Consider the following 26,840-nt stretch of genomic DNA (forward strand, 5'->3'; position numbering starts at 1 on the left):
TGTAAGAATTTCAAACGTAGCAGCTGTTTCTTCCTGCTACTTGTCTTTTCTGAGAAACTGCGTTCTCAGTGCCAACAGACTTTATTTCAGTGTTATTTATTTTTGCTCATCTGTCTTCATCCTGTTTTTCCAAACTCGTTTGAGCCATAAAACATTTTAACTTTGAAGAGAATTCATGTGTGAATGAATAATCCACCGTAGTCTGCAGTATGTTTATGTGTGAATCGGTACTTTTGAGACCAAACTGACAAATTTTATGACGCATATAGGGTACTGTAGACTAAAACTAAATAACCGAGTGTAGTTTCAAATGTGGCAGGAAAAGTGCACTGATCTGTCAGTTGATTACATTTATTTAGTTTTCATTTACAGGTGGTATTAAAAATGTAATGTTTAAGTTATTGTTGACTGATTGTGCCTGCTGCATTAAAACCGATGGAGGGGTTATAAACCCTTTGGTTGAAATTTGATCGATATTTTGACAGAATGTCAATGTTTTATTTTGGGTTCTTTTAAATCATGTTAATTTGTGTACCACGGAGCCCGGCATGTTTTAGGGATTGTTACATTGTTATTTATTTATTTATGCACACGTTCTTCACTGTCCTAAAACGGAGAGCTAACCTGGCTGAACCAGACCGGTACAGCTACATTTGAGACCCCAACCCAACTTGCAATCTGGCGCTATCGTTCAGCTTCATGTCGTCAATGTTACAATGCAACACGTGACAAACACAGGAGTAGATGACTGACAGAAAATAAAGAAAATAAGCTCAAAGCTCTACGCCATACAGGCAGCTGTACTATCACAGATGTATTAATGGGAGAGAAGTAATTGATTCAACAGGTCTTTAAACAAACTGGTAGCTTGTAAAATATGTTGAAGCTAAAATATGAATCTAGATATATTCAGTTTTACCTCCAGACTGTTCTAGATGATCTGGATCAAATCTAAGCATGTTTATTTTTTTGTTTTTAAATATTGCTGATGTTTTCTAAGTGTAAATTGCCATTTACAGTTTATGTTATACACATATTAAATCTAGACATCACATTAGACATTGCTAGGCTAATTTGTCAGTAATTGTTGGGTTCACAAGGTTCATCAAACTGAAGAAAATATATCGAACCATATCCAAATATAGTGGGAAAAAAATAAATACAGAATATTGATGCTTAGTCATGATTATGAGTTATTAATTTATGCACAAATGACCCCAAATACCTGCTGGGCTCTGTAGTCTGCCTCTATGTCGTTACAGTAGCCGACTTGTAGACTTGTGCATCTGATCACTTTAAAACTTGTATTTATTTATTTGCTTGTTTTATGCAGTATGTTTGTCTGTTCATTCGTGCAGGTTTGTGTTTAGTTGTTTTTTTGTTTGACTGTCCTTCGTACAATATTGCCAATTTTCATTTCCATGTCAGACAACCTGTTATGAATTGTGTTTAACTTATTCCTGTTAAGCTCTGTTATCTTTTCGCTGTAGTGAAACCCAGTTTGACAAAACGATGAGTACATTAAAGTGTATTTACAGGTTGTCACACGACTGAAGATGTTTATGTTTATGTTGCAGGCACATTTCCATCATTGCAGTATGTTTTACTTGACGTGTTTGGAGAAGAATATATTGTACAGTATTTAAGTAGTAGAACAACTGGACGGTAATTCTTCTCTCTTTTGCACTTTTTAAGTTATTGTTCATCTTTTATCCTATTAATTGCAGCCAAACGTCTTATGCAAATACGGGGAGTTGATTTTCTGATTTAATCCTGTCTGGTTTTGTTCAACTTTGTCCGCTAGCCACTGATGCCAATAAAGACAAACTTCTTAATAGTAAATGGTGTTTGAATCATTTGTGGAGAAATGTTCCTATTGTTTGCCTGAGGACATTTGGGTTTGACTTCCTGCAATTGACCAAACTGGCCAATCTCAGCATTGCATCAGCCAGCTCTACGTAAACACTTGTGGAGCTAACATTAGCAGAGTACGTAAGCACATTGCTAACTAGCTTTACCACATCTATGCTACGCTAGCTACTGAAGGTGTACTGAATGTCTACACATGCTGCTTTGGCTTTGTAATGATTATAACAGTGAATAGAGACTTGGTTCACTTTTACTCTGTAATCTGTCAACTTTAGCATCTATCTTTATCTTTTTAACTTTTTCACTGCTGAATCAGTTTGACATCCAGATATATCCTTCAAACACATATCGTAGAGCCTTCTGTCTGCTTCTCTCTGAAATACATTTTTTGTTTTTCATAAGTCAGATAATTTATTCAGGGAATGAAATTAGTGACAGTGTGGGCTCCATTGGCGGAGTAGCAGCGTGGGGCAGCACTTAGAGAAGGGTCTGTGAACAGAGCTGGCTACAAATGGAAGCTGTGTATAGTATTTATTACCTCAGCAACATACTGAGCATATCAATTGACATCCGACAAGTAGATTGGGCAACAGGAATGACTTGAGATGTTTTAATTCATGTTTGAGTCCTTTTTATTTTTTCCCCATAAAACTGGATTGTTATGAAGTCAAGCTGACAACCACTGCAATCCTCCGCAAAGGAACAGCATAACACAATCTTCATCAGCCGTTGGAAATTAATTTCAAAACATAAAATGTGAAAACTCCATCTGCTGAAGAAGATCTTATGTTCTGATCAAAAGTTCCAGAACAACTAACCTTGCGGTGAGATTGTTTTGTCGATGGGAACAGACCAGAAGCGCCATTCCCGGGTAGACAAATCCCTACCGTAACTGAAAGAAAGCAAATTGCTGACCTCGACATTCACGGAACACTTCCTGCTTCACTTTGGCGCCAATGTCAACCAGCAGTGCTGAACTCAACATCTGGGCTTGACGATATCCTCTCAGTTTACAGATCTGTAACTAAAGGAAAACCCTCCATTAGAATCAGAGTATCACTGATGCACGGGTATGTTTAAAGGTCCCATGAAACAGGTCTCATTATTTCCTTGCTGTGAAGCATCTCCTGCTGAAAACAGGAGTTTGGGGCAGATCATTAAAACGGTGAGGGATCAGCCTTAAGAAGCATGATGGCCGACTTACGCAGAAAAAAGCAGTTTAGAACATGCAGAAAGGTGGGATTGTTTGACATTTGGGATGGCTTTATTCACTGAAGATGAACTCTTGCTGAAGTTCAAATCCCTTTCATGGTTACTTGTGTTTATTAATACATGTGGACTGGTGTTTTTAGCAATGCCAGCAGCATGACTCTAGGTTTGGTCAGTCCAGATTGAAATATCTCTACAACTATTTAATGAATTCTGATGACGGCTTTGTTGTCTTTGTAATGACTTTCGGTGCATTTGTGGTTGTGAATAAAACGTCTCAACAACGACTCCATTAATTGCCGTGAAGTTTGGTACACACATTAATGTCGCCCTCGGCATGAAATGGCCTGAAACTTTGGTGATCTTCTGACTTTCCTTCTAACGCCTCACAGAGCTGCTAGCATACCAACATGGATATTCAAATGGAAGTCAAAACAATTTTTCATTCCACTGCAATTTCATGACAAGAAAAATAAACTGTATTTGCTGAAGAAGATTGTATGATATGATTGAAAGCTCCAGAACAGCTACTAAATGGACCTTTGTGGTGACATTGTTTTGTCAACTGCTGATTCCTAGGGGTCAAGGATGAACTTCCAAACTGGCTCAAACTTTGCTGAGATGACAAATGATAATGTGTCAGATTGCGGCTGGGTTGTCAGCTTATGAGCTCAGCCTCAAACCGAGCTGAGAGAAAGAAAAAAAAGAAATAACAGACATGTGAATAAAAGGTGCATGTAAACCTGCCTGAGTGAATATGCATATTGTCTGAGAGAGAGCAGGGGGCTCGGAGGCTGAATCCTTTGCCTGTGATGTATGTCGCAGCAGCGGGCAAATTGAAGCTGAGTGTCGACCACGCTTAATTGTCATCGCCAATTAGTGCATTGTGGGACGCCCACAATGGATCAACTGTAGCGAGTAGAACGAAGTCCTTTGTGCTTCTCCAATGGCCCACGGGCCAGTCAAGACTCATTTAGGACCCGAACAACGACGGAGCAGAAATGCCAACGAAAATGAAAACAAAAGACAGTTTAAGGAGAAAAAGAGGACGGAGGAGAGAAAAAGAGAGAAGGGGGGGGGGGGCAACGGTCACAGGGGAGTGAAGGACTGGGCCTCTGCTCTCCCAACATGAGAGGAGGGTGTATGGCACACACACACACAGTGCCCCCCCCTGACATTTAGCGAGCTGCTACACAAAAGCTAGAAGGGCCCCAGTGTTCCCAGTGACCCGGTTGTTCAGAGGCTCGTTTGGCCACATCCAAGGTTCCAGCAGGTTTCAGCCGAGCAGATTGTTTGTGTGCTTTTGTCAATGTTAAAGGGTAGACCCACTGTTTGTTTTTCCCCCCGACTCAAATTGTATTAAAATATGTTTGCAATTAAGCATTAAAGAAAACGTCTCACCATGCTTTAACACAGTGCAAATGAGGGAATAATTGAAGCAAAAAACGGTGTATTTGTTTTGAAGTTTGCAGTGCGGGGGTCATACCCACGAATTTTACAAATAGTGAGGCCATGCATCCAAATTCCCCCAGGAGAACCACAACAACCTAAACAAGTTTGAGTAGCCACCAACCAAACTCTGTACAATTTTGGTAGTGTATAAGAAAATCCCACAATTACATGTTTAATCTGTTCACTTACATGTTCTCCAGAAATATAAAATAAGTATTAATTGGTATTGAAAATAATCTCTATTGCAGCCATAGTCACAGGCCATCATGTCAATACAACCAGAAAATAATCGTTTTTGCTTTTCCACTTTTTTGAGTGTCACTTGTGTGAGTTTATTATGGGCTTCATGATTTTAAAGGGAGGTTATCCTGATTTCTGAAGCCCCAAATCCATGAGTAAGAACTGAATCAAAGGTTACTGGTTATGTCAATAAATATACCTGTAGCATGTAGAGGAATATAAAAATGACTGATTGGGCTTCAAATCAATGGACAGAAGGGTGCCAAATATTTTTTTACGGAAAGAACCTGAGTTAAACAGAACAGGGTTCACTTATCACTGCTGTCAACGTACTGTAGCTCCACCTGCTGAAAAATGAAACTTAAAGCAATAAACTAAAATCCATATAGAACTGTGAATGATGAGAGGTTAAATCAACTACATTTGCCACAATATCAACATAGAAAGTGTGCGTGTGTGTGTGTGTGTGTGCAGCAGGGCCGACGCTTTGTGCAGACACCTGTATGAGCCGACAGGGAGGAGAAATGAAACCACAGAGGAACAGATGTTGTTTCAAAAAGGCTTTGACACATTACCACTCTAATATCTGAAGCTGACAGTAGTTTTTGTGCTGCTGTTAAAAGACGTGAATAAATATATATACACATTAGACTAAAACTAACAAAAGAGTAATGACTAAAATGAGACCAAAACATATAATATACATATTCGTCAAAAGGCTTAAACTAAATCAAATCAGGTTCCAAAATTCTCCCTGACCCCATGTAGACTCGACATTCAATGACAAACTGAGAATGCAATTTGGAGTGGAGCTTCAACAACATGGACAAGAAGTCCTTAAGGGGACTATAATCCATAACATTATATCAATTGACCATAACTGTCCGGCCCACGACTTTACTGATTTGGTTTACTCTCACTGCTCTCAGGAGCGTTGCTCACAGCGAAAAAAGCTCTAAAAACTCACTGCATCCCACCTGCCCAGCAGCAGACAGACAAAGTTAGCAAACAGCTGGTGAGCATATGGGTTAGCATTTAGCAGCTAAAGAAACAGATATTTATCTCAGGAGTTGGTGGAGACCAAAAGCAGAGCGAAAAGAGAGCAACTATTCCGCTGCCTCCAAAAGTTGCCGAAAGCAGTTACTTTGCAAATGAAGATCATGTGATTACGATTGATGTTCGATTGTTTTGTCCAGAGACTCTGTAGCAGCGGCCACAAGTGTCATCTGTAATTTACATGATTACCGGAAACGATGTTCAGTTTTAGCATTAGCCACCATGAGCTACTGTTACATATAGCAGCAAAGCGTAGCTGAGTGTATTGAATGGAGCAAGAGAGTGTTTCATCGCTTATGAATTCAACTTTTCACTTTGGAGAGGAAGGCTGTGGTACTTTTTCTTCTTCTAAGTAGTTTCACTTTTGTCTTTTGTCTGTCTGAGACGGGACGTGAACTGCAGCCTCTGGTGGGGAAGACCTCGACTTGGCACTATTTCACCTTAGCTGAAAAGATTAGGGTCCTTCAAGATAAGGGACGCAATAACATATTTTACTATACACATCTGTATGTTTTGTAAATCATGTGAACCAGCACATTAATAATGGTCAGATACCGTCGTTGTACTCTGCTACTGAAACCTTTCACTGACTCGATGTGACCTGTACTTGATGAAAATGACAATAAAGTTTGTTCGAAAGAGATTTTTGCATTCAGACTGCAACAACACCTCAACGTGGTGAAACTCACAGATCACCTCAATTACCCTCATTCACAATCAATCACATGCGTGTCACTTAACGTTATGTGTTTAGACATTTCAATGCGTTTTCCTTCCCTTCCAGACAACCGTAACCATTCATTTCACCATCACATTAAAATCAACTTGCAGAGACTAAATTAAACCAGACATAGATACATGTTAGAAGAAAGAAGTCTGACATAAGAGTAAAGTCACCAAACACAAAAACAGACGTGTTCACTGTGACGGATGACTTCACTCATACAAGTCTCTGCTTGTTGATTTCCATGTGCGCTGACATGAAAGTGGCTGCCACTTAATCTACAGAATGCATTGGAAAATGAAATGTTCTGTAGTAATGTTTGCATCTTTTGTAAGTAAATGGCCTCAAGGTGTGTGCGGACTACACACAAAGAGAGGTTCAGGAGCAGAGAATCTATAATCAAATCAATAGAAAGACGCGTGTGGACACGGATTTGTCTTCCCATGTGTCCTCTCTGTCAACTCTAAAATAAAAACATGAGGAAAATACTCGGAGATTTGCTTAAGGAAGGGGTACTTTGGCCAAAGACAAGACCATGAGAGTGAAGAATAGAATTAAAAAACTGCAAAAACCCAAAGCTGACTACAAAGAGAGAAAAAAGAGTGACGCTATCCTGCTAAAATCTACAGCTAACATTTGTACAGTTGTCAAAATTTACATGAATTTGATCACATGAATCTGTTTTTGTCTTTATTTTCAAAAGTAAGAATTCACATTGAAAATCAGCATTAGCTGACCCATCGTCCGAAATGATTTTAATCTGATCTTAATCTTTCATCAAATTAAACAAAGTACCGTAGGTTTATGTTCAACAAAATGAGTTTTTACTTGTTGCCCAGCACCACGTGTGTGTGTGTGTGTGTGTGTTCTTATAGACTTGGGTTGTGAGGAAATTTTCCAAGTGATTTATTGCTGGTGTTTTAGTCTCCTTCAAGTGTTTGTTTGGGATCAAATGAGAAGGTTAAGGTGACAGACGAGGTGAGACACCATGTCAACGCGGCTCCGCCCAGACAGAGACGCTCAAATATGTGTGTGTATCTTGTAGTGACCTGATCAGCAATTGATGAAGGTCTCCTTGTGTTCCCACTTAAAGCTGGGAAAATCACCACAAGTAATCAGGTATGTGTGCATATGTGTGTGTGTGTGTGTGTGTGTGTGCACATGGGAGATTGATGCCGTCCAGGCTTTACATATGAACTCCTCGCTGTTTGCTTTCATTTGTCAAAGTAACTTGAGTTAAGGTGAATCAGACTGAGAACGACTTGTTTTGGCTGATATGTTGAGCACACACACACACACACACACATACACACACACACACACACACACACACACACACAGCCATATCCCACGTAGGACAAAGTTCACAACACTCTCTGGGGGACAAAGGTCTCAAAGGGTGTGTTTGTCATCTATTTAGTTACTTTCCTGCAGAATAAGCCTACAGTGACACTTGAAGTAAATAAATCACTGCAGTAGAACTGCAATACTGTATCAACTGTTATTTTCATCTATTTCTTAATATAGTTTCTTCTTTGAATTGCTTAAATTTTTCTAATTTTGTTATTTTATTCAACTTGATTGATTTCCTTTTCATAGTGTCTTTAATTGCCATACTTTAAACACAAACGTGCATATTGTTGGTTATCACTGAGGAGAAAAAATGTGTGGTCAGATATTAACAGTGTCTTTACTTTTATCTCAGAGCTGTTGATTTATTTTGGTTTGGAGCATGTCGTTATAAATCAAATCATCCACTTTTGAGAAACATAAGCCCTTACTCATTGAGCTTATTCACACGTTTATAATTGTTCCTACTTTGCACTGTAACAGTAAACTAAGTTCTATCTTATTCCTAAAATGTTTCCTTGCATGCAGGAAATGCTTATTTTTCCTTTTCATACTGGCTACGCTTGAAATGTCCTCTCTGCGTTCACGGTTGAATCTAACATTTCCGACAGCCCCTGAATGCAGCGTGTGTGTGATGAGGAGGTGCTGCAGCTCCAGGCGGACTTTATTCCGTCCTGGGGCTCAGTGAAGGCTGCAGCCGCACGCTGCACTTGATCACACAGGACACGTTTGGATTTTTGTTTTTACCCTTGAAGGCTTCGGATTGTTCCTGTGTTTTATTTTGTTTTCCTTTAGAAGCAGCAGAGATGCCACCTGTGTAACTTTGAAAAGAAAAACAAACAACCACTACCGTGCTTGAAAGCTGTTCATGTTACTGAGGGAATCAACGTCAAGTGGATTTTATACTCCGGGCGCAGAGGCTGGAGATTGTTTTTCTTTTACGCTCACTTTCAAACATTCATTTGTTTTCTCACACTTCCTCGGACAGCTTTAAACGCTCTTTTTTTTCCGCCGCCCGCGAGTCTCACGATGCGACTTTTCCTGGCGCGCGTGTGACACGTCGGGAACCGCCGGGGCTGGTAAAAATGTTACAAGGTCGTTAAATTTATTGGAACGTGACCACCGGAGATGAACTTTCTCCGTAATGATTGCGGGAGCTCTGGTGAATGATTGACAGCAGAGGCTCCGTCCGGCGCTCTGTGGACCTTTACGGACAAACATAAACTGGATTCACCGCCAGGAGTTTAATTTATATAGTTTTAATCATTAAGAGGAAGAGAGAAGCAGAATGAAACTCTGGTCCTGATCCATCCAGCAGAAGAAAAAAAAGTGTTCTGGGATGAACTGAAGCTGCTTCACCCTACTCTATTTAGATTTTTTTCTTGTTTTAATACTCTAAATTAATCATTCTAAAACATGTTCTATTTGGCATCTAATGTGCGGCACGCGCCGTGCAGCCCGGTGTTCCCGCGACTCCTCGTGCTGCTGCTGCTGTTCCGGTTTCCTGGTCTCACGTTCGGAGCCTCCAAGGATCTGGTGTGTGAGACCATAACCGTGCCCATGTGCAGGGGCATCGGCTACAACCTGACCTACATGCCCAACCTGTTCAACCACGACACCCAGGAGGAGGTGGGGCTGGAGGTGCACCAGTTCTGGCCCCTGGTCCGGATCCGCTGCTCTCCGGACCTGCTCTTCTTCCTGTGCAGCATGTACACTCCCATCTGCCTGCCGGACTACCGCAAGCCGCTGCCGCCCTGCCGGTCCGTGTGTGAACGGGCCAAGCGCGGCTGCTCCCCTCTGATGAGCCAGTACGGCTTTGAGTGGCCCGAGAGGATGAGCTGTGAACAGCTGCCCCAGCTGGGCGACGAGACCCTGTGCATGGACCAGAACAGCAGCGAGGCCACCACCCTGGCTCCACCGTTCCCCAAGCCCACCCCGAAAGGCCGGACCAGACCCCCCAGCCCTCCTCAGTGCGACAGAGAGTGCCGCTGTCGAGACCCCCTGGTCCCCATCAAGAGGGAGTCCCATACTCTGTATGGCCAGGTCCAGACCGGCCCCCTCCCCAACTGCGCCCAGCCCTGCCATCAGCCCTACTTCTCGGCTGACGAACGCGCCTTCACCACCTTCTGGGTGGGACTCTGGTCGGTGCTGTGCTTCATCTCCACCATGACCACCGTCGCCACCTTCCTCATTGACATGGAACGCTTCAAGTACCCGGAGAGGCCCATCATCTTCCTGGCTGCTTGCTACCTCTTCGTGTCCTTTGGTTACATCATCCGCCTGGTGGCGGGTCACGAGCGAGTTGCGTGCGGCGCCGGCGGCAGCGTCGGCGGCGACCAGCTGCACATCCTCTATGACACCACTGGTCCCGCTCTCTGCACCCTCGTCTTCCTGCTGGTGTATTTCTTTGGCATGGCCAGCTCCATCTGGTGGGTGGTGCTGTCCTTCACCTGGTTCCTGGCCGCGGGGATGAAGTGGGGCAGCGAGGCCATCGCAGGCTACTCCCAGTACTTCCACCTCGCCGCCTGGCTCATCCCCAGCGTCAAGACCATCGCGGTCCTGGCCCTCAGCTCGGTGGACGGGGACCCTGTGGCTGGAATCTGCTACGTGGGGAACCAGAGTCTGGAGAACCTGAGGGGATTCGTGCTCGCACCTCTCGTGGTGTACCTCTTCACCGGCTCACTTTTCTTACTCGCCGGCTTTGTCTCGCTCTTCCGCATCCGGAGCATCATCAAGCAAGGCGGCACCAAAACGGACAAACTGGAGCGGCTGATGATCCGCATCGGGCTCTTCACGGTGCTGTACACCGTCCCCGCCACCATTGTGGTGGCCTGCCTGGTCTACGAGCAGCACTACCGGCCCGGCTGGGAGCGAGCCCTGGCATGCTCCTGCCCGTCGGAGCGCCAGCGCTCGGGCGTGGGCCCGGACTACGCCGTCTTCATGCTCAAGTACCTAATGTGCTTGGTGGTGGGCATCACCTCGGGGGTCTGGATTTGGTCAGGAAAAACCCTGGAGTCCTGGAGGAGGTTTGTGGCTCGATGTTGCCCCTGCTGGCCGCAGAAAGCCACCGCTCCACCCTCCATGTATAGTGAGGCCAGTACCGCTTTAACCGGACATACTGGGACCGGGCTGACATCTGGGATGTACCATAAAGCTGCTCCATCGCACATATGAACTGACTGGCGCGGTAAGAGTTACCTGAACTCAAGTATCCAAACATGGAGAAAGAATTTCAGCTCTCACAAATAGCTGGGCGATTATGACTGAATTAAAAAAACATGATGGAGCAGCGTAAAAAGAGAAACATTTAAATGAACAACCTGGATAATTTAAGCTAGACAGAATATTTAAAAAGAGTCTGACTTTTGAGAAAAGGGACTCCCAAAAGTTGAAACTGCTTCTCTAAGCAGTCGAGCTGATGCAGCTGACCAAACTTGACATTTACTGAAAAGAAAAAGTTTTAAAAAAAACAATACAATCGTCAAATCTACGAGTTACATGGATCCATGATGGAACCACACACGCTTCTTCCTATCGGTTCATCCTGAGCACTGAGGAAAAAAAACATATTTATTGATGTACATATTGTATAAAGTTTCTGTTAAAAGGTGTATAATGTGGTAAGTGTAGTTTGTAACTAAGTGTAGGACACCAGAGAAACCAATCTGGTCCGATTTGAATTGTATGAACTTGTACATAAATGTGCCGTTTCATGTCATGTTTGCGGATGGTATCTGGTGTGTTTTATAATGTCAAACTGACACAGTGCTGATACGCCGCCTTTGTTTCGTTTGTTTTTTTTCAGACTAGGTAATCAAAGTAAAAAGTAATCCAGCCTTTGTAGTGGATACCGTTGTGACCTCTAGGCTCCGGTGTTGGTTCGGTTCTGAACTAGTCTGTTGGTGTTGTGTGGACAGACGGGCAGTGATCAGGTTAAAGCTGCGGGATGAAACTGAACTTGGCCTCTACCCCCATCTGCTGGTTGAAGGTGCAGGTGCCCGCTTTATGTTCTCCACATCAGGGACTCCCTCTGAGGGGTCAACATTAGACAACAGACCCTCAGTCCCCATAAGTCCCATCCTCACTCAGACTTACATAAAAATAGCAGCTACAATGAAATCTTCTATTGGAATCGTAACTTTTTATGATTTGTGTTTTGACAATGCTGCTGTGGACTCCCCGATACCAACTGAAGGACCTCTAAAATGTCCCAAGACCTCACTTTGTCAACCATTACTGATATTTTTCTAGTGATTTCATGCCATGGACTCCGGATGGACAGATTTTGCAGTCACACTGATGTTGTTAAATAATTAGTCGATTATAAGACATCTCCTTGGTGACAGGCATTTCCACAAGCAAGACGAAAGTCAGACGTATTATTTATACCCATTATGTCGCTTCTATACATTATTTTATTGGAACAATTTGACTTAAATGTTTGCGACTTGAAACCAATTATTCCTCTTACTTGATTAGTTAGAAACAGTGCGTGTATACATTTTTAGTAATTAATTGATGAAAAGTACTAATTGATAATCAATTTAAATCTAAAGAGGAAGAAACTCAAAATATCTAACATATTTAAGTTCAATATTGTAGAGGTCAGTTTTTTTGCTGGGGGTAATGGGACCGATATTTTTTCTCCGACCAATGGCCCCAGAGAAAAAATATCGGTTTTCAAAGTGGAACTTAAACATTTGTCATTATTTTTGATAACTTTTAGCATCAACAAGCACTTTTGTAAGATGCTTTTTTTTTTGTTATCGCAATTGACTGCATTAACACAATTTACTATCTATTATGTAAATCTGTCCAGAGGTGTGTATGTATCAACGTTCTGCAGAGCCAGATTTAAAGCAGGGGTCTGTGGTCGAATGTGGACGACCTGTTTTCAGGAGCACTGACAACAGAAAGTGAAGGAATCTCCCGCCTCCTCTCAGAGGGCACATCTTGTGTTTCTTTTCAGAGTTCAACAGTACAAACTAAAGAACTATAAAAAAAAATTAAAAAAAAGAAAGCGTTGTGCAAAAAGTCCCCACATCAGAAGACAGAGGGCATATTTAAACGACTGACACGTGGTGCAAATTAAGCGTTTGTTGTTTTCTGCCGAGTGTCGGTGATGTTTTCATTCAATGCTGTTGGCCAGTTGTGTTGTGAGACTGCTGCGTGTCCACGTGCTAGATGATATCTGTAATTTATTAGGCTGATTTCTGCGAGTGAACGTGATTGTACGAGTGATGATGAATGCCAGCAAGTGTTGGTAAAAACTGACATTTAGCTTTTCTTTTTTTTTGTTGACGTGTAAATCTACTCTCTTATTGATAGAGTTCCTGAAAGGATATGAAAAAAATATTGTAGATTATGATTCATATTGTGGAATTAAAACGGAGTTTATCTCGAGTTTGCAGCACCTCTGTGTGTTTCTCTATATTTGGCGTGACGGTTTCTCTATATTTGACGGTTTTCTAAGGTTTCAACTTATGAGCACATGTTCGTTTTTCGTTTTGTTGCAATGGTTCAAGTGTGCAAGAACGCGGATGTGCGGACCAGTTGCTCACTGTATTTGAACATTGGAATTTGTGCTAATATTCTACCAGAAGAAATTAATAATTGGCACCGGCCTCCATCTTTAAACCACAGCCTGACAGTCGCATCACAGACCAGAATACAATGAAACAACAAGACACTCATACCTGTTGGCTATAAGCAGTACATTCAGATTTTGGACATTTGTGAATCATCAATGACAGACCTATGACAGATAATTAGATCTCACAGTATGTGTATATCATGATTTTGGCTAATCCTGCTAATTAAATACTTTCCAAATCACGCCACATCATCACATTGATGCAAAAAAATAAATAATCAAACAAGGTCACACGGAACTCAGCAGCAGCACTCCAACTTGAAAGAGTTTCTGAAAGCAGTATTGGATTGATTCAAAAACTGTGTTTAGCGCCAACTTATTACATTCCTACAGTAGCTGCATGATAGTTACACACAGACAATATATCTGATAAACTTCTGCCATTGAATGGTTTTAAAACGGAGATCAGAACTTTGACGTGTGAGAATAGTCAGTAAATAAATAAAACCATTAGCTCAGGACACACACATGTAGCTACAGCGTAAAATGACGTTTGGCAGTCTTCTCACATCACAGTCCTAACAATTGTGTCAAAAAACAACAAAATTAAGAAAATTCCGAATTTCTGCACTCTTCATTTACTTTACTTAAAAAACATTATTAATAAATGACCAACAGTGTGTGTGGCTCTGTTTCTTCGCATTCTGATTGAAGACATTTGGTGAAGTTTGCATCATAAAAAAACCACATTTTTAAATAAATAGCAGATAGCATCCCGATAGCTAAAAAGGCTAATACTCAAAACAAATCCAGGGAAGTGTTGAGCCGAGAAATAAAGTGATCCTGAAAGATCCGGACATAGCTCGCCTTATGATCAGCTTAATTAGAAGATGATATACGATAATAATAATAATGTCATAATCTGTGTGAAATAGCAGATAAGGCCATGAACCTTTTCTTCTGAAAGGATAATGTGATATTTCATGAAAGTAGATTCACTACTTAATGATGTTTCCGGGCATGTGACTGGTGGCAGACTGGTTGTACTGTTACATCAGCTTTGTGCCAAGACAGCGCAGCGAGCCGCACACACAACACATTGATCATACACACAAACACAATTTGAAATGACCACGCCATGTCTTTGTTATACATGATTAGTGTTTATTTAAAATACTTATTTTTTTTCAATTAAAAACAAGACAACTTTCACAGCTAAGTAGCCTACATAGTAAGCAAAAAGGAGGAGCGTACCCGCCAGTCTCTTTCATCCCCCTCCATGTCTATGTAGTTTGTTCCGGCGCTCTGGTGGGGGGGTCTGGGACAAGCACAGGCTCTCTGAGGCAGGGTACACATACTATACTGAGGGTGGACCGTGTGGACCGGACCTACATCTCGTCACCATGTCAACCTAACTGCTACTGGGAGCCGCTCCGAAGCAATACTGATCCAGAAACTATAAGTCGGCCCTATGATTATTGTTTTGGACCACCCGAAGTGGATCCGGAAAGCGAAACTGACCCCAGACCGGCACTCCGGATTCTCAGACTCGCTACAACAGCTGGACTCAAAGTTGGACTCTTGTGGAATATGTATAGTTCAACACCCTGACATGCTGTGTGCTCCATCCAAATTCACGTGTCCATTTACTAGAATCATACAACACTGGAATTAATGGTAAACATGGTTTTTATACACTCTTAAAAAGTAGCTCTGATCTACAAGGAACAGATTTGCATCAGATTTGATCAGCCTATTAAATATATGTCTAATTCTATATTTTCTTGTAGTCAACAAATCCCCAAAAAAAGAGACCAAAAGAAACATTGAAGTGATCCGCTGTCTGTGTACTCAAGGCCTGATACTCCTTTGTTGAACAAAAACTGTTAAAATACACCAATGAGCCACATTGCTGCACTGGGCGACATGTTCCTTCATTCCTTTGAACACACACACACACTGTGTATTTAGAGTCGATCCTACATGCACCGGCCTGCTGCTGTAAATACTCACTATAAGCACCAAATGTGTATTAATCCAGCGCTACAAATAGACCATCAAATGCACCATTTCCTCCCGTTTGATGCCTCTCAAAAAGCGTTCAAGAATTAGATAGTGAGCCGTGTTGAATGTTTACGTCCTCAGTACAAACCGGCTGAGTGGCACAGTGAGGGTAGGGAAGCCAGAAAGTACAGCGAGACGGACCAACATTGTCGGTTTTGGTCATCTCATGGAATTTGGTGACAACTAAAACATAGAATAACGCTCAGGCTGCATGGGATAATTCAAATATTTTTGGGGAAAAATGACATTTGTCGGACAATACAAAGACAGGACCACCCCTCAGAGATAACGGCAGGAGAGCAACTCCCACGGGACACTTGCTCCGGGACATAAGGGACGAGAGAGAAATAAATAAGGGATTTGTGAAAACAATAGTTGTGTGGCGGAGCTTTCAATGGCGCCGCTCTACGGTCGTAATGCTGAGGTCATACAGTAGCATTTCAAGCCTGAACCCTGTCCGTGCGGCTACGTTGAACCAGTGAGTTGGGGTCCTGGCTGCGGGGGTGAGCTCCGGCCTATGACAGCACAGCGTTGGAGTGTCGTATACCTATCAGGTTGTCGGCGCTGATGGATCGTCTCATCGCTGATCGACTCAGGTCCTTATACTTGTCTTCGCATAGTCTTGAAATGGCCTGCACGGACAAACACACACAGACACAGTTACCGAGAAAGAAATTGAGCGTTGTGTTTTAATTCAAGAGCTCTGCACAACCAGAACATGATGAATCAGCTGATGAGCACTGGGCCAGAAACAGGCAAATATTACAGGTGCATCATAACGAGACCAACCGGGATAAACTGAATTTAACTGATCGGCTTCTGCGGAGGGCGGCTCACCTCTAGTTTCTGGGCGCGTTGGTTGTCGAGAGGCTCCAGGGGGAAGCTGAGGTTGTTGTCATCAGCCAGCTGCCGCAGATCAAAGTAGTACTTGGCATACACGCTGGCTGGCACGTTGATATTAAACTGGAGCAGCTCCAGGAAGTGGCGCTCCATCTCGTTCCTGGTGGGCGGAAAGAGACCTGAGGGTTATTCCACGCAGACAAAAACGTCCGACCAGAACTTTAGCCGACAGCTCTCGTTCATCGGACATTACACCGAGGAAGAGCAGAGGGCTAAAAAGCAATGTCATCTTCTGTGGAGGTGTGTTGCCAGATCAATATGAGCGTTTGCTACATATTGTTATTCAAATGGTCAGGAGGTGCATTAATTAATTAATTAAAATGTATTTTACAGTTTTATAGTATATAATAATACTCAATAAAACATAAAAGTAATCCCAATCCTATGAGATCCCGATGAAAACATTTTGCTTCATCTGCGGTTGCAGGTGATTTGATTTTTACCAAAGAAATGGACACACACACACACACACACACACACACACACACACACACACTTTTTTTCAGACTACCACCGACATCAGCCTTCCTCCCGCCCATCATCATCACTGCCATGAGAAAAGCTAAGGGAGGTGGTCGCCAAGGAGACGGCATCTAGGATGCTTTGTTGGTCAGCAAAGGTGGCTAGGAGCGAGCGCGAGTGTGCGTGTGATGTCTGGTCTCCCAGGGCAACTAATGGAGTGGGTGAGAGCCGGGGGCCATTATGTAGAAGCAGTGAGAGCACTTGAGAAACCCTCCCCAGCGTTTCTCCCTCTCTCTCTCTCTCCGTCTCTCCCTTCTTCCCATCAGTCCACCCGGACCCGAGCAGGCTCACAAAGACACTTCAATGACAGCAATGAAACACAGAGTGGAGAGAGTGCGGGTCAGACATATATGAGAGAGAGAGAGAGTCAGAGAGGGATGGGGGCTCACGGACATGCAGGCGGTGCACGCACCTTTGCAAATTGCAAAAAAACAGGGAGGCACTTTCAACCTCTTCAACACGCACGCACGCACGCACTCACGCACGCAAATATATCAGATATCAAAAAAACAGACTCACATGTCCTCCACAGTGATGGCTTTTAGGATCTGGCAGTAGTCGACGTTCCACACCGCCTGGTCGTCCCAGACTTTGGAAGCCAACAAGATAGCTCCCAGGACGATGCGCTTCCAGTTGGCGGGGCAGATATCCAGCTCAGCGTAGGTCAGCAGGCGCTCCAAGTACACCTGGAGTCAGGAGAATGTTCACATTTAAAGTTTGAAGTGAGGAACCAGCAAGCTTTTGGCATTTGAATCCTGAATAATTCCCCTATTGGTTCCCTATATGCTACCGGGGAGAACAGCCAGGTGAACCCTGGGTAATAGCAAAGTCCACGTACTGTGTACCAGCAAATTCCCCTCTACCTGTATTACGTGGTAATACACAATTAACTGTACTATACCCACTACTTAATAAATGTATCTAGTATAACTGTGTTGCAACGGGAACATCTTAGAGCAGGGGTCTTCATCGTTTTTCAGGCCAAGGACCCCCAAACTGATAGAGAGATGGCGCAGGGACCCCCGACTATATATATATTGTATAAAAATGTGTTTTATATTAAACTGGGCCTAGTACCGTGTATACCTCTTTATTGTGCATTCAATACTAAGCTATTCAAATAATACACAGGTTCATATTTTCATGTTAAACATATGCAAGGTACAGTGAGTAGGGAGGCCGTACCACTGCCATTCATAAACATACCTTGTCAGCTGATACCAATGCCAATATCAACATTGTCTGTCAACTGCATGATACAAGATATTCAAATTGACGTTTTAATTTTAAACGTGGAAACGAAAAATTAGTAATGGCCTATTAGTGCCACTGCCATGCATAAAGATACCTGTTGTCATTCATACAATACTGAACTATTACAATAATGGACAGATTCATGTTTAGAGAAAAAAAAAAATATATATATATATATATATATATATATATATATTACATATATATATATATTTTTTTTAAATTGTGTAATCAACCAAAGATTTCGCAGAACCCCTGCAGTACCTCCGCGGACCCCCTGTTGAAGACCTCTGCCTTAGAGGATGATGGTGTAGTTGCACTCATTGGAAAAGCAAGAGCAGATCAAACACACTACATGCTACCAACTGTGAAAATCAACAACATTGTGGTGACATTAATTTGGGCCGGCTTGCCATTATGAAAAAACAGAACATTCGTTTTAAACGTAAAATTGCCAGGCACACAAAATAAAAAAATACCAAAGAAACTGTGACAGAAATTATTTTTGTTCTACATTTCTGTTTCAGCGCCACGTTCTAAAAGCAGATGTGCTCAGTCTTTAACATCAGATGTATGATGCTTTCTGATCATGTCTGATGGAGAGACTGTGACATGTGATCATAACACAGACGCTCGCTTGTCAAGTGTCGTTTGGGACCAATCAGGTTGTAGCAGTTTGCTGCCCTCTGGTGGCCGGTTTATGGTAATACATCATTGTTTGAACTACAAGAATAAAAAAAAATAAAAAATAAAAAAAATAAAAAATAAAAAACTTTGCTTGTGTGTTCTTCTTCAAGTCAATCATGAACTTTATCAAATGTAGTTCTGTGTAATTCTCTTTTAGAATTAATTTTAGAACTGTAAAAATATTCTCCATCTTTACAAATGGCCTTATGCTGCGTTCACACCAAACGCGTTGATTTTTTGACGCACCGCAAAAACGCGTCCAACGCGCCGCCGGTCGTGTTCACACCAAACGCCGCAAAAACGCGTAGCCCCGGAGAGGGGGCGTGGTTTATCGACTGGAAGCCGTTCATCTGGCCGTCATTTCTTTCCGCTGTCAACCGTGAAAGGAATAAGGACAATTGCTGCTTTGTACGTGTTGTGGAAGTCCCTCAAACGTCGGAATGCCAAACGCCGTCATGTCTGGTTCATAATATTGTTCAGAGGAGCTCCGTGGATTGTATCGAGCTGTATTCACTGTGTCCAGCAAGCCACAGGTCGCTGTTTACTACAGCTGTAGGAACACAACATAAACTGATTTGGCTGTGATTTAAAAGAAAATAAACCGACAAAAAGGGACTCCGAAATAACTTGTATACACATAGTTTGGTCCGGTCTCTGTTGATATGAGGTATCGTAGAGCTCTGGGTGAACACAGACGGCTACAGGATTTATTTCGTGATTCAACAATGGCAGGATGACAGGGGGAGCAACTCAACGCTGATAGGCTATCGCGCCACAGCGTCACGTGATTATTTCGCAGAAGTTGAAAAATTTCAACTCGCGCGTTGCCGATTTTGCGGCGTCCAACGCAAAACCGCGTCGCGCCATCGCAAAATCGCGGTGGGCCAGTCTCATCGCGTCTGTGCATAGACTTTGTATGTAATCTCAACCTGCGTCAAAAAATCGACGCGTCCGGTGTGAACGCAGCATTAGAATCAGACTGGATTCTGAAGGAATTCAAAGACTAGAGTGTCTGATTTGATTAGGACAGTCGAGTTCTTACAAAAACTATGCTTTATTAAATTTGGACTATCTTTACGCCTCAACTCAATTTGGCACTGAACTAGACCTCTATTAAACCCACCAATGAGTGCCAAGAATAATATTGTTGTTCTATTAACAAACACGGTGTGTAGACCACAGCGCCAGGAAGAGACAGACTTACTAGGGTGACAATGGCACACTCTGCCGTGAGCTGTGCGGCGCTGAAGAGAGTTCTGATGAAGCGGTAGATCAGTTTGTGTTCTGGGTCGACGTGGGAGTAGTCATCCGGCACTGGCTCTCTCTGTACGGGACAAGCAGTTCACACACGTCAGGCAGGCTGCGAGGCGATGGCTTCATCTGCACCGATTCACCGGTGATATGTGAGAGTGAGACTGGTTCTGGTATTTAAATCCATTAACACCATCCCCCAACTGACAAACTGACCATTTTTCAATGTCCTCACCATGTCTATTTAAATGATTCGATTGTACACACACTTAGATGGTCTCATATTTATTTTCTTATGTCTTGTTTTGTTTGCTTTCTCATACATGTGTTCCGTTTCTTTCTTTGACCTTCTGTTTTGTAATAACTTAAAGTCCAATTTGATGCTTAGTGTATTACTGATATTTGTCTGGAAAACAAATAAATAAAGTTTTTGGGGAAAATAAATCCAATAACAAATGTCTGAAAAGTGGAAAATGCTCAAGTGTTGCTCTAAGTGCTCTTCCAGCGGGCTGCTTTGTGCGTTTACTTTTGTTCGGATCAGAGGCCGTCATTTCAAATGATTGATGTAAGAACCACGTATTCTACCCGTAGAGCCACAATAGCCACATTTATGGAATGTATCTTAAATGTACAACATCACAATCACGCTGGCTGAAAAGCAGATTGTTCTATCGAAGTGTAACTTCTAACAAAAGACAGTGATATCGTCAATGTTGGGGTCAGTTTTATCCCAAATTCTTTAACACTTCCCTTCTACTTGATGTCATCCTCAGCTTGGCGAAGCCCCCCAAACAACTTGTCACAAGTCTGCTGCCGAATGGAAACCATTTGTAAATGAGTACAAGAGAAAGCACACATTTGTCCTGCTCGTGTTCCTTTAGGCTGTGAATCACGTCCATTTTAAAGATGCATAACTGACTACAGTTCACGTTTGTTCTTGAACCGTTCACAAGGCGCTATGAGCCCTCAATGTGAAGGAAGAAGAGGGAATGCAGCTTGTTGGGACACCACTACATTTCACCTGGACGTGAAATCAAAAGGAAAATAATTGAAGGAAAGGACAAAAAGAAACCGTCCACAGCAAAGGAGATGCTAATTTCAGAGAAAGACCAGACGTCTTTGCTGTGGACATTTACTCAGATCGTACTCGAGGAGTAAAGCTGACCCAAAGGCTTCAAAGCTTTGACCGATGGTAATCAACGTACAAATCAGTAATCGAATGTATCAGGTTTTTTATATGCATTACTCCAAGCCAGGTATTTAATTTAAGGCCTATATGTTGACGTAGGCTACAGTTTATTTATTTATGAATTTGTTCACAGAACAACATGAGAGCAAATTTGTTCTTATGGGCTATCGTATTAGACGTGATTATTGCACAGTTTTTTGTCCTCATCTCTCATAAGACAATAACAGCAAAGTTTGAAGAGAGTTCGACAGCTTGTGTTGCTGTCCTCTCCCCTCCCACCTCTGTTGTTCTAGTAGTTGTATATCTGACTGAGATCTGTTTCTCAGAGTGAAGTGTAGCGGCGACTGACGCTCGTAAGGATAAGAAGCTTCTCTAAAACTCTCCCTCGTTCCTCTGTGTGTGTGTTTTAGCGTGTGAGAGGTTGATACAGTTTGCCTAGAGTGAGCCGGCCTCCATTAGTGATGCATTTTCTGTAACGTATAGCCTGTAGTAGTATAGCCCCCCGCCCCCCCACACACACCCCAAATTACTGAAGCCCCCAAAATGTTACTTGGGACGGCCCTATCGAGGGGTAAGCTGTTGAATCAGATCCCATCGCTTATCTTGGCTTACGGCTGATTGCTCGTGGTTCGCCAGCTGTCAGATTCAACATTCAAGTGTGGCTGAGTGTTGAGGGAATCTCATGAACATACTCACTGATAAGGGGTGCAACTTCTCATCAAAGATGTCCAGTGACCTGCCTGAGTCCCTGAAGGAACACACAGGTACATCGGTCAACAGGCTTTACACACATACCAGTTTTTAATTAAACAACGAACATTTTACTCATTTCATGGCTGAGACCAAATAAAAAGACACCTACCTGTTTTTGACGTGGTAGTATATTGCTAACGTGACACTGGAGAAAGAGGGAAAAGAAAAATAGTGTTAATGTGTTGTAGTTTTTGCCTTAAAAAGCTTCAATAACAAACATCTCAATTGGAGACTAATATACTCTGTGTGTGTCACACCAAAACATCTGCCCACATCCAGCAAAGCGGTTGTATTTAAACACACGGAGATAATCCTGATGAAATGTGTTTTTCCAAATTCACTTAAATAAAGTCCTCAGAGGACTATCCTAAATTAGGCCGAAGAGCATCTGTTTTAGTCACGCATCCATGAAGCATTACTCGAGGATTACCACGCTGTGATGCAACGGGATTTTTTCATGCGAGATGAGCGACTTTTAGACAACACGGCCGTGTGCGTATGTGTGTGCGTTTTTTTCTGTGTGTTAGATTCTCCCACCATTTGATTGTGCTTTTGAGGTTTGGCTGGCTGACGGTGTTGTCGTCTATGAAGATCGTAGAGCAGGAGCTGTATTTCTTCGACAGGGGACCAGGTGATACCTTGAGAAGTTGAAATCACACAATCAAACAACTTGAACTCATCACAGGCCAGGAACTAGCCCTGGTGGCTGCATTTCTTTTAGACCGGTTCCATACTTAACAACTAAATAGTTGACCACATCTCAAATATCTAGGCCTGACATTATGCTCATTGACAGCTGTTCCCGAAGACGTTACATTACGAACAGCTTCTATTGTTGGTAAAAACCTCTAAGATATTAAACACAAAACACTAAATATCTACGACAGAGAAGCACCAGTTAATTCATAAAACTAACTTGAACTGGCCAATCTACAGAGTAAACTCACCTCCAGGGCCATAGCACATGTAATCACTTCAACTAATCAGATGATCAACATTCAGATTGGGACACTTACATGGCTGATATGATTTATGTGGTTGCTTTTCCTCTTGTCTCGTACTGTGAAAGAAGAGAAACGTTTAACAAAGCCAAGCTAGCCAAACAATGTGTTTCCGGTGTGTGTACCATGTCTTCATTGCTCACCGTCTGTCTGGGACTTGCTGAGGAAGATGGTGCTCGCCCGGGCGTGGTCAGATGGGTTGGACTCCGAGGCCAGCTCTGAGGAAACAAGAAGTGCACATAAGTGCTATATAATGACAATCTGTCAACAGAAGGCGCCTTGTGTGTGGCTTAGCTCTCTCACTGGTGGGTAATGATGAAGCCAAAGGAGAGAACAGAAAGCCATTAGCCGACGCAACGATTCTAACATAACAGTGTGATTCTGTATGTTGTCATTATCCACCGTGAAGGAAATGATGCAACGCGAGTCTTTTGGATTTATCTCACAACAAACAGCATCTGAGACGAGCAGGAAGTAAAGATGGCTGCAGTGCAGATTTGGCAGAGCTTGACCGGGGAAGATATCGCTTATCTGATTGTGTCTGTGGGTTGGAGATGGCCAAAGACTCGACACCACAAATAAATGTTAACTTGTGGATGGTGTATAATGCATGTTTGTGTTGTACTGTCGGCTAACATTCCTAAACTGTTTACTTTCTGATTAAAGTCAGTACATATCTCTGATAATGACTTTCATTTCACTCAGTTATAATGAAAAGCAGACACTGAACTTCTACCAGAGACACTTATGATTTTTGTATCAGAATTCTCATCACCCAGTGGGCTCACTCTCTTTAAAGTGAGAATAGACAACCAGTCTTTTGTCCGAGATATAAATGTAAGTGATCAAAAATATTTTGATGCTTTTTATTCCTTCCAGAAGTGGACATTAAGATACTGTACAGACAGAACTTTAAATTCAGGCAATGCAAACACACAGACAGCACTGTGTACACGAGCATTGACTTTGAGAACTGTGTTCTCTTTCTAAATCCGAGCAGACAGCGCGTTACATAAAGGACTGGGGGAAACAACATGCATGGTATGAAGACCATGCAAGTCTGGGAGCAGCGACACAAGTGGTCTTAGAGTACAAAACTGAGCTCGGGCCCATATCACAGGGACATTTCTGAGATGCTTTCCCCAGCAGGGGCCGGTATCACAGCGTGAGGGGGGGATTATTGTCTGAAGACGTGTCCCATTTGCTAACCTTAGTTTAAACTGTGTCTCTGAAGCAGTGGGCATGGTGCTGCTAAGTTAATGTCACTGAGTAGCACATTACAAGACTCAGTTTGTGCACAGATGCATTGTATTTTTTTTAAAGCATGTTTGTTCTGGGTAAGGTGTGATCCCTCTCTATTACTAGTTGTATTTCTCACCCACCCCGCTCAATAATAGGCCACGGAAATAAAACTGAGGCTGGTAAAAGACAATAATAAATAAATGATGAGGGGTTTGTTTTTATTGCTCATTTCCAAGTGGTTAATGTGCCGCAGAGAAGATGAGGGATTTTTGTTTTCCTTGTTAATGTCTGACTGGGTGATGTGAGGTGATGCTCAACATGATGCTGCAGTGCCGAAATACCTAGTGAGAAGACTATCATCATCAGTGCACTGATGGCGGCGGGATGGCAATAAACACATCCGGCAACTTGATACTAGCCAAAGAGGGCGTCTGAGTGCATGTCCCTGCACTCGTGAAAGAGAATGCATCACCAAGTCATTAGATTGATCTTGTTTGTGTGTCTATATTAGTGTTATGCTGACACAACCGGGTGCGTGTGCACACATGTGGTGGATATTTGGATTATCTGTCATCAAAGTCGGTATGCTTAGATTCACGTGAAGGAGCTTCTAGATCAAGGCAGCGACTAGATCAAGATGAACCTCCCTGTAAACAGCATGGGTGTGACGTGCATGTGCTCTACTACAGGAAAGGAAAGTGGGAGTTTCAAAGCTGTTTAATCAGTCACAGGTGTGCTGGGTATCAGGTGGACGCCTACCGTCAGGGACCTCTCTGTCGCTTATGTGCTGCAGGTAGGGCACGGTGTTGTCGTCGTCGCTCACTTCGGTGCTGGTATGGAACTCCTCCAGCCGCTCTGCGGGTTGTCTCGACGGTAACTTGGGGCTCGACTCGGGAGAGGCGCAGCATGACACGGTGTTCCCCATTCCGAAGCGGGCGTAAGCGTCACACTATCGCAGCCAAGTCCAAGTAGTGCAAAAGGTTTGTAGCTAGCTAAAATTAGCCTCCCCTGGCTTCATGAACATTACCAGGCTTTTGCGGTATTAGCACAATACTGTCTTTGCGTGCTAAATCGGCGCTGTCCACCAACTCCCTGGAGCCGCATTCCTGTCCATTTGAGGGTTAACGTACGTTGTGTAACGTTAACAGTCAAAGAAGATTGCCACACAGGCTCACCCTGTTGTAGAAAATCGGTTTCGTCTCATGAATTATTCGACTTGTTGTTATAATAACATAAAGCAGCTGTTAATTAAATGCAGAGAGTCGCCAATTCATTCATTCAAACATGCTAGAGTTTCGCTGCTGCTAGGTAACGTTAGCTAACTAGCATTGTAGCAGGCTCGCTAACTAGTTAGCTTGTCTCCTTAACTTTGTTTCTACGCCACATAAATTACAGCTATCTTGTACCGACAATTTACTCTAAAACATGTTACCATTCAAAACCGCCAAATTCGGGCAAAAAACATTTCACGAGACTTTCCAAACAATCCCGCAGACGTTATGCACTTAGGTCGGTGTGTAGCCAAATCTAGCCCGAGGTTTCTGCGGCCTCTTGTGGAAAAATTTGGCAAAAGGAGAAAAATCCAAGACTGTAAGAAAGAAATTCTCAATGAGGTCAGATTGACTACGCCGTGTTCCAGTTCTTCATTAGGTAAATAAGTCTAGTTGATGGTCCGGACTCCCCCCATTAGTGCCTCCACCCCGTCAGATTTGTGCTGGGTGTACTCCCTGCCGCCATCTGTTGCCGGAGCTCACGGCACCACTTGGCACGGAGATATTGTAGCCCCGCCTACTTAGAAATTCCATTCACTCCCATTGGCTGAAAACTCAAAACAATGTATTGTTGGATCCGCACAGTGGTTGAAAGAGCTCTGTTGAAGGCGATTTAAACCGATGAACTGTATTTTAAAACGCTACTATTTTGGTATCGTCACCGATCCGCACCCTTTTTTGACGGTGGAAACTGAAGCCCGTCCTCTATTATTCTACTGCATCTACCTGCCAATCAGCATCTCTCCTCATTCAAGCAATATCACATCTTCCCTGGGCGTAATATTCTACTAGTATGCATTCATCTGACATGTATAGTTACTAGTTACTTGATGACAATATTTTACATCCAAAACATATAATAACTTTATTAAATATGATGCATTGCTACAGATTTAATTACCCTACAGAATGTAAATAGTTCAAATTAGCTCCACTGGCTGCAACATTAAAATGCTGCGTACACATGAATGCATATGCAATATAATAAAGAAAAAGAAATCACGTCTGCATGAGTGTTTCACTTTTAATACTTAATTTTACTGGATACTTATTTTCCTTCTCTTAAACAAGATTTAAAGAAACCTGCACTTTCACTTGAATAGAGTATTTCAAGTGAATGTCTATTTATGTGAACAAATGACCCCTTCATGGTTCAGTGTCTGTCAGGAACGGATTGTTGATTGATTAATTAATTCACAATACATAATCTTCA

General features: G+C 42.7%; 2 protein-coding genes across 2 annotated transcripts; one reads left to right on the plus strand and one right to left on the minus strand.

Annotated features, from left to right (window-relative positions):
* Positions 1–9,316: 9,316 nt before the first annotated feature.
* Positions 9,317–11,074, plus strand: fzd5 (frizzled class receptor 5; the record flags this gene model as incomplete). The annotated part of the gene is made up of 1 exon (XM_079277713.1): positions 9,317–11,074. One exon carries the CDS (start codon positions 9,317–9,319, stop codon positions 11,072–11,074), a length of 1,758 nt encoding a protein of 585 aa, XP_079133839.1.
* A 3,568-nt stretch (positions 11,075–14,642) lies between these two features.
* ccnyl1 (cyclin Y-like 1) lies at positions 14,643–26,095 on the minus strand. The gene is made up of 10 exons (XM_079276499.1): positions 25,116–26,095; positions 23,258–23,332; positions 23,130–23,173; positions 22,651–22,751; positions 22,223–22,258; positions 22,057–22,108; positions 20,125–20,244; positions 17,499–17,665; positions 16,395–16,557; positions 14,643–16,189 (listed from the first exon to the last, which is right to left on the minus strand). The coding sequence occupies exons 1-10, from the start codon at positions 25,279–25,281 to the stop codon at positions 16,073–16,075; spliced, it is 1,041 nt and encodes a 346-aa protein (XP_079132625.1). The 5' UTR covers positions 25,282–26,095; the 3' UTR covers positions 14,643–16,072.
* Positions 26,096–26,840: the final 745 nt, after the last annotated feature.

The sequence above is a fragment of the Melanostigma gelatinosum genome, assembly GCF_949748355.1.
Source record: "Melanostigma gelatinosum genome assembly, chromosome: 10".
NCBI classification, from domain to species: domain Eukaryota; kingdom Metazoa; phylum Chordata; class Actinopteri; order Perciformes; family Zoarcidae; genus Melanostigma; species Melanostigma gelatinosum.

What these genes read in the sequence shown, in the direction of transcription:
- ccnyl1 (XM_079276499.1), bottom strand. Translation starts at nt 25,281, where the DNA reads ATGGGGAACACCGTGTCATGCTGCGCCTCTCCCGAGTCGAGCCCCAAG. An exon ending in AGAAGTTGCACCCCTTATCA is followed by an intron (nt 20,245 to 22,056) that starts GTGAGTATGTTC and finishes TGTCCCGTACAG; the next exon opens with AGAGAGCCAGTGCCGGATGA. An exon ending in AGTGTGCCATTGTCACCCTA is followed by an intron (nt 17,666 to 20,124) that starts GTAAGTCTGTCT and finishes TCCTGACTCCAG; the next exon opens with GTGTACTTGGAGCGCCTGCT.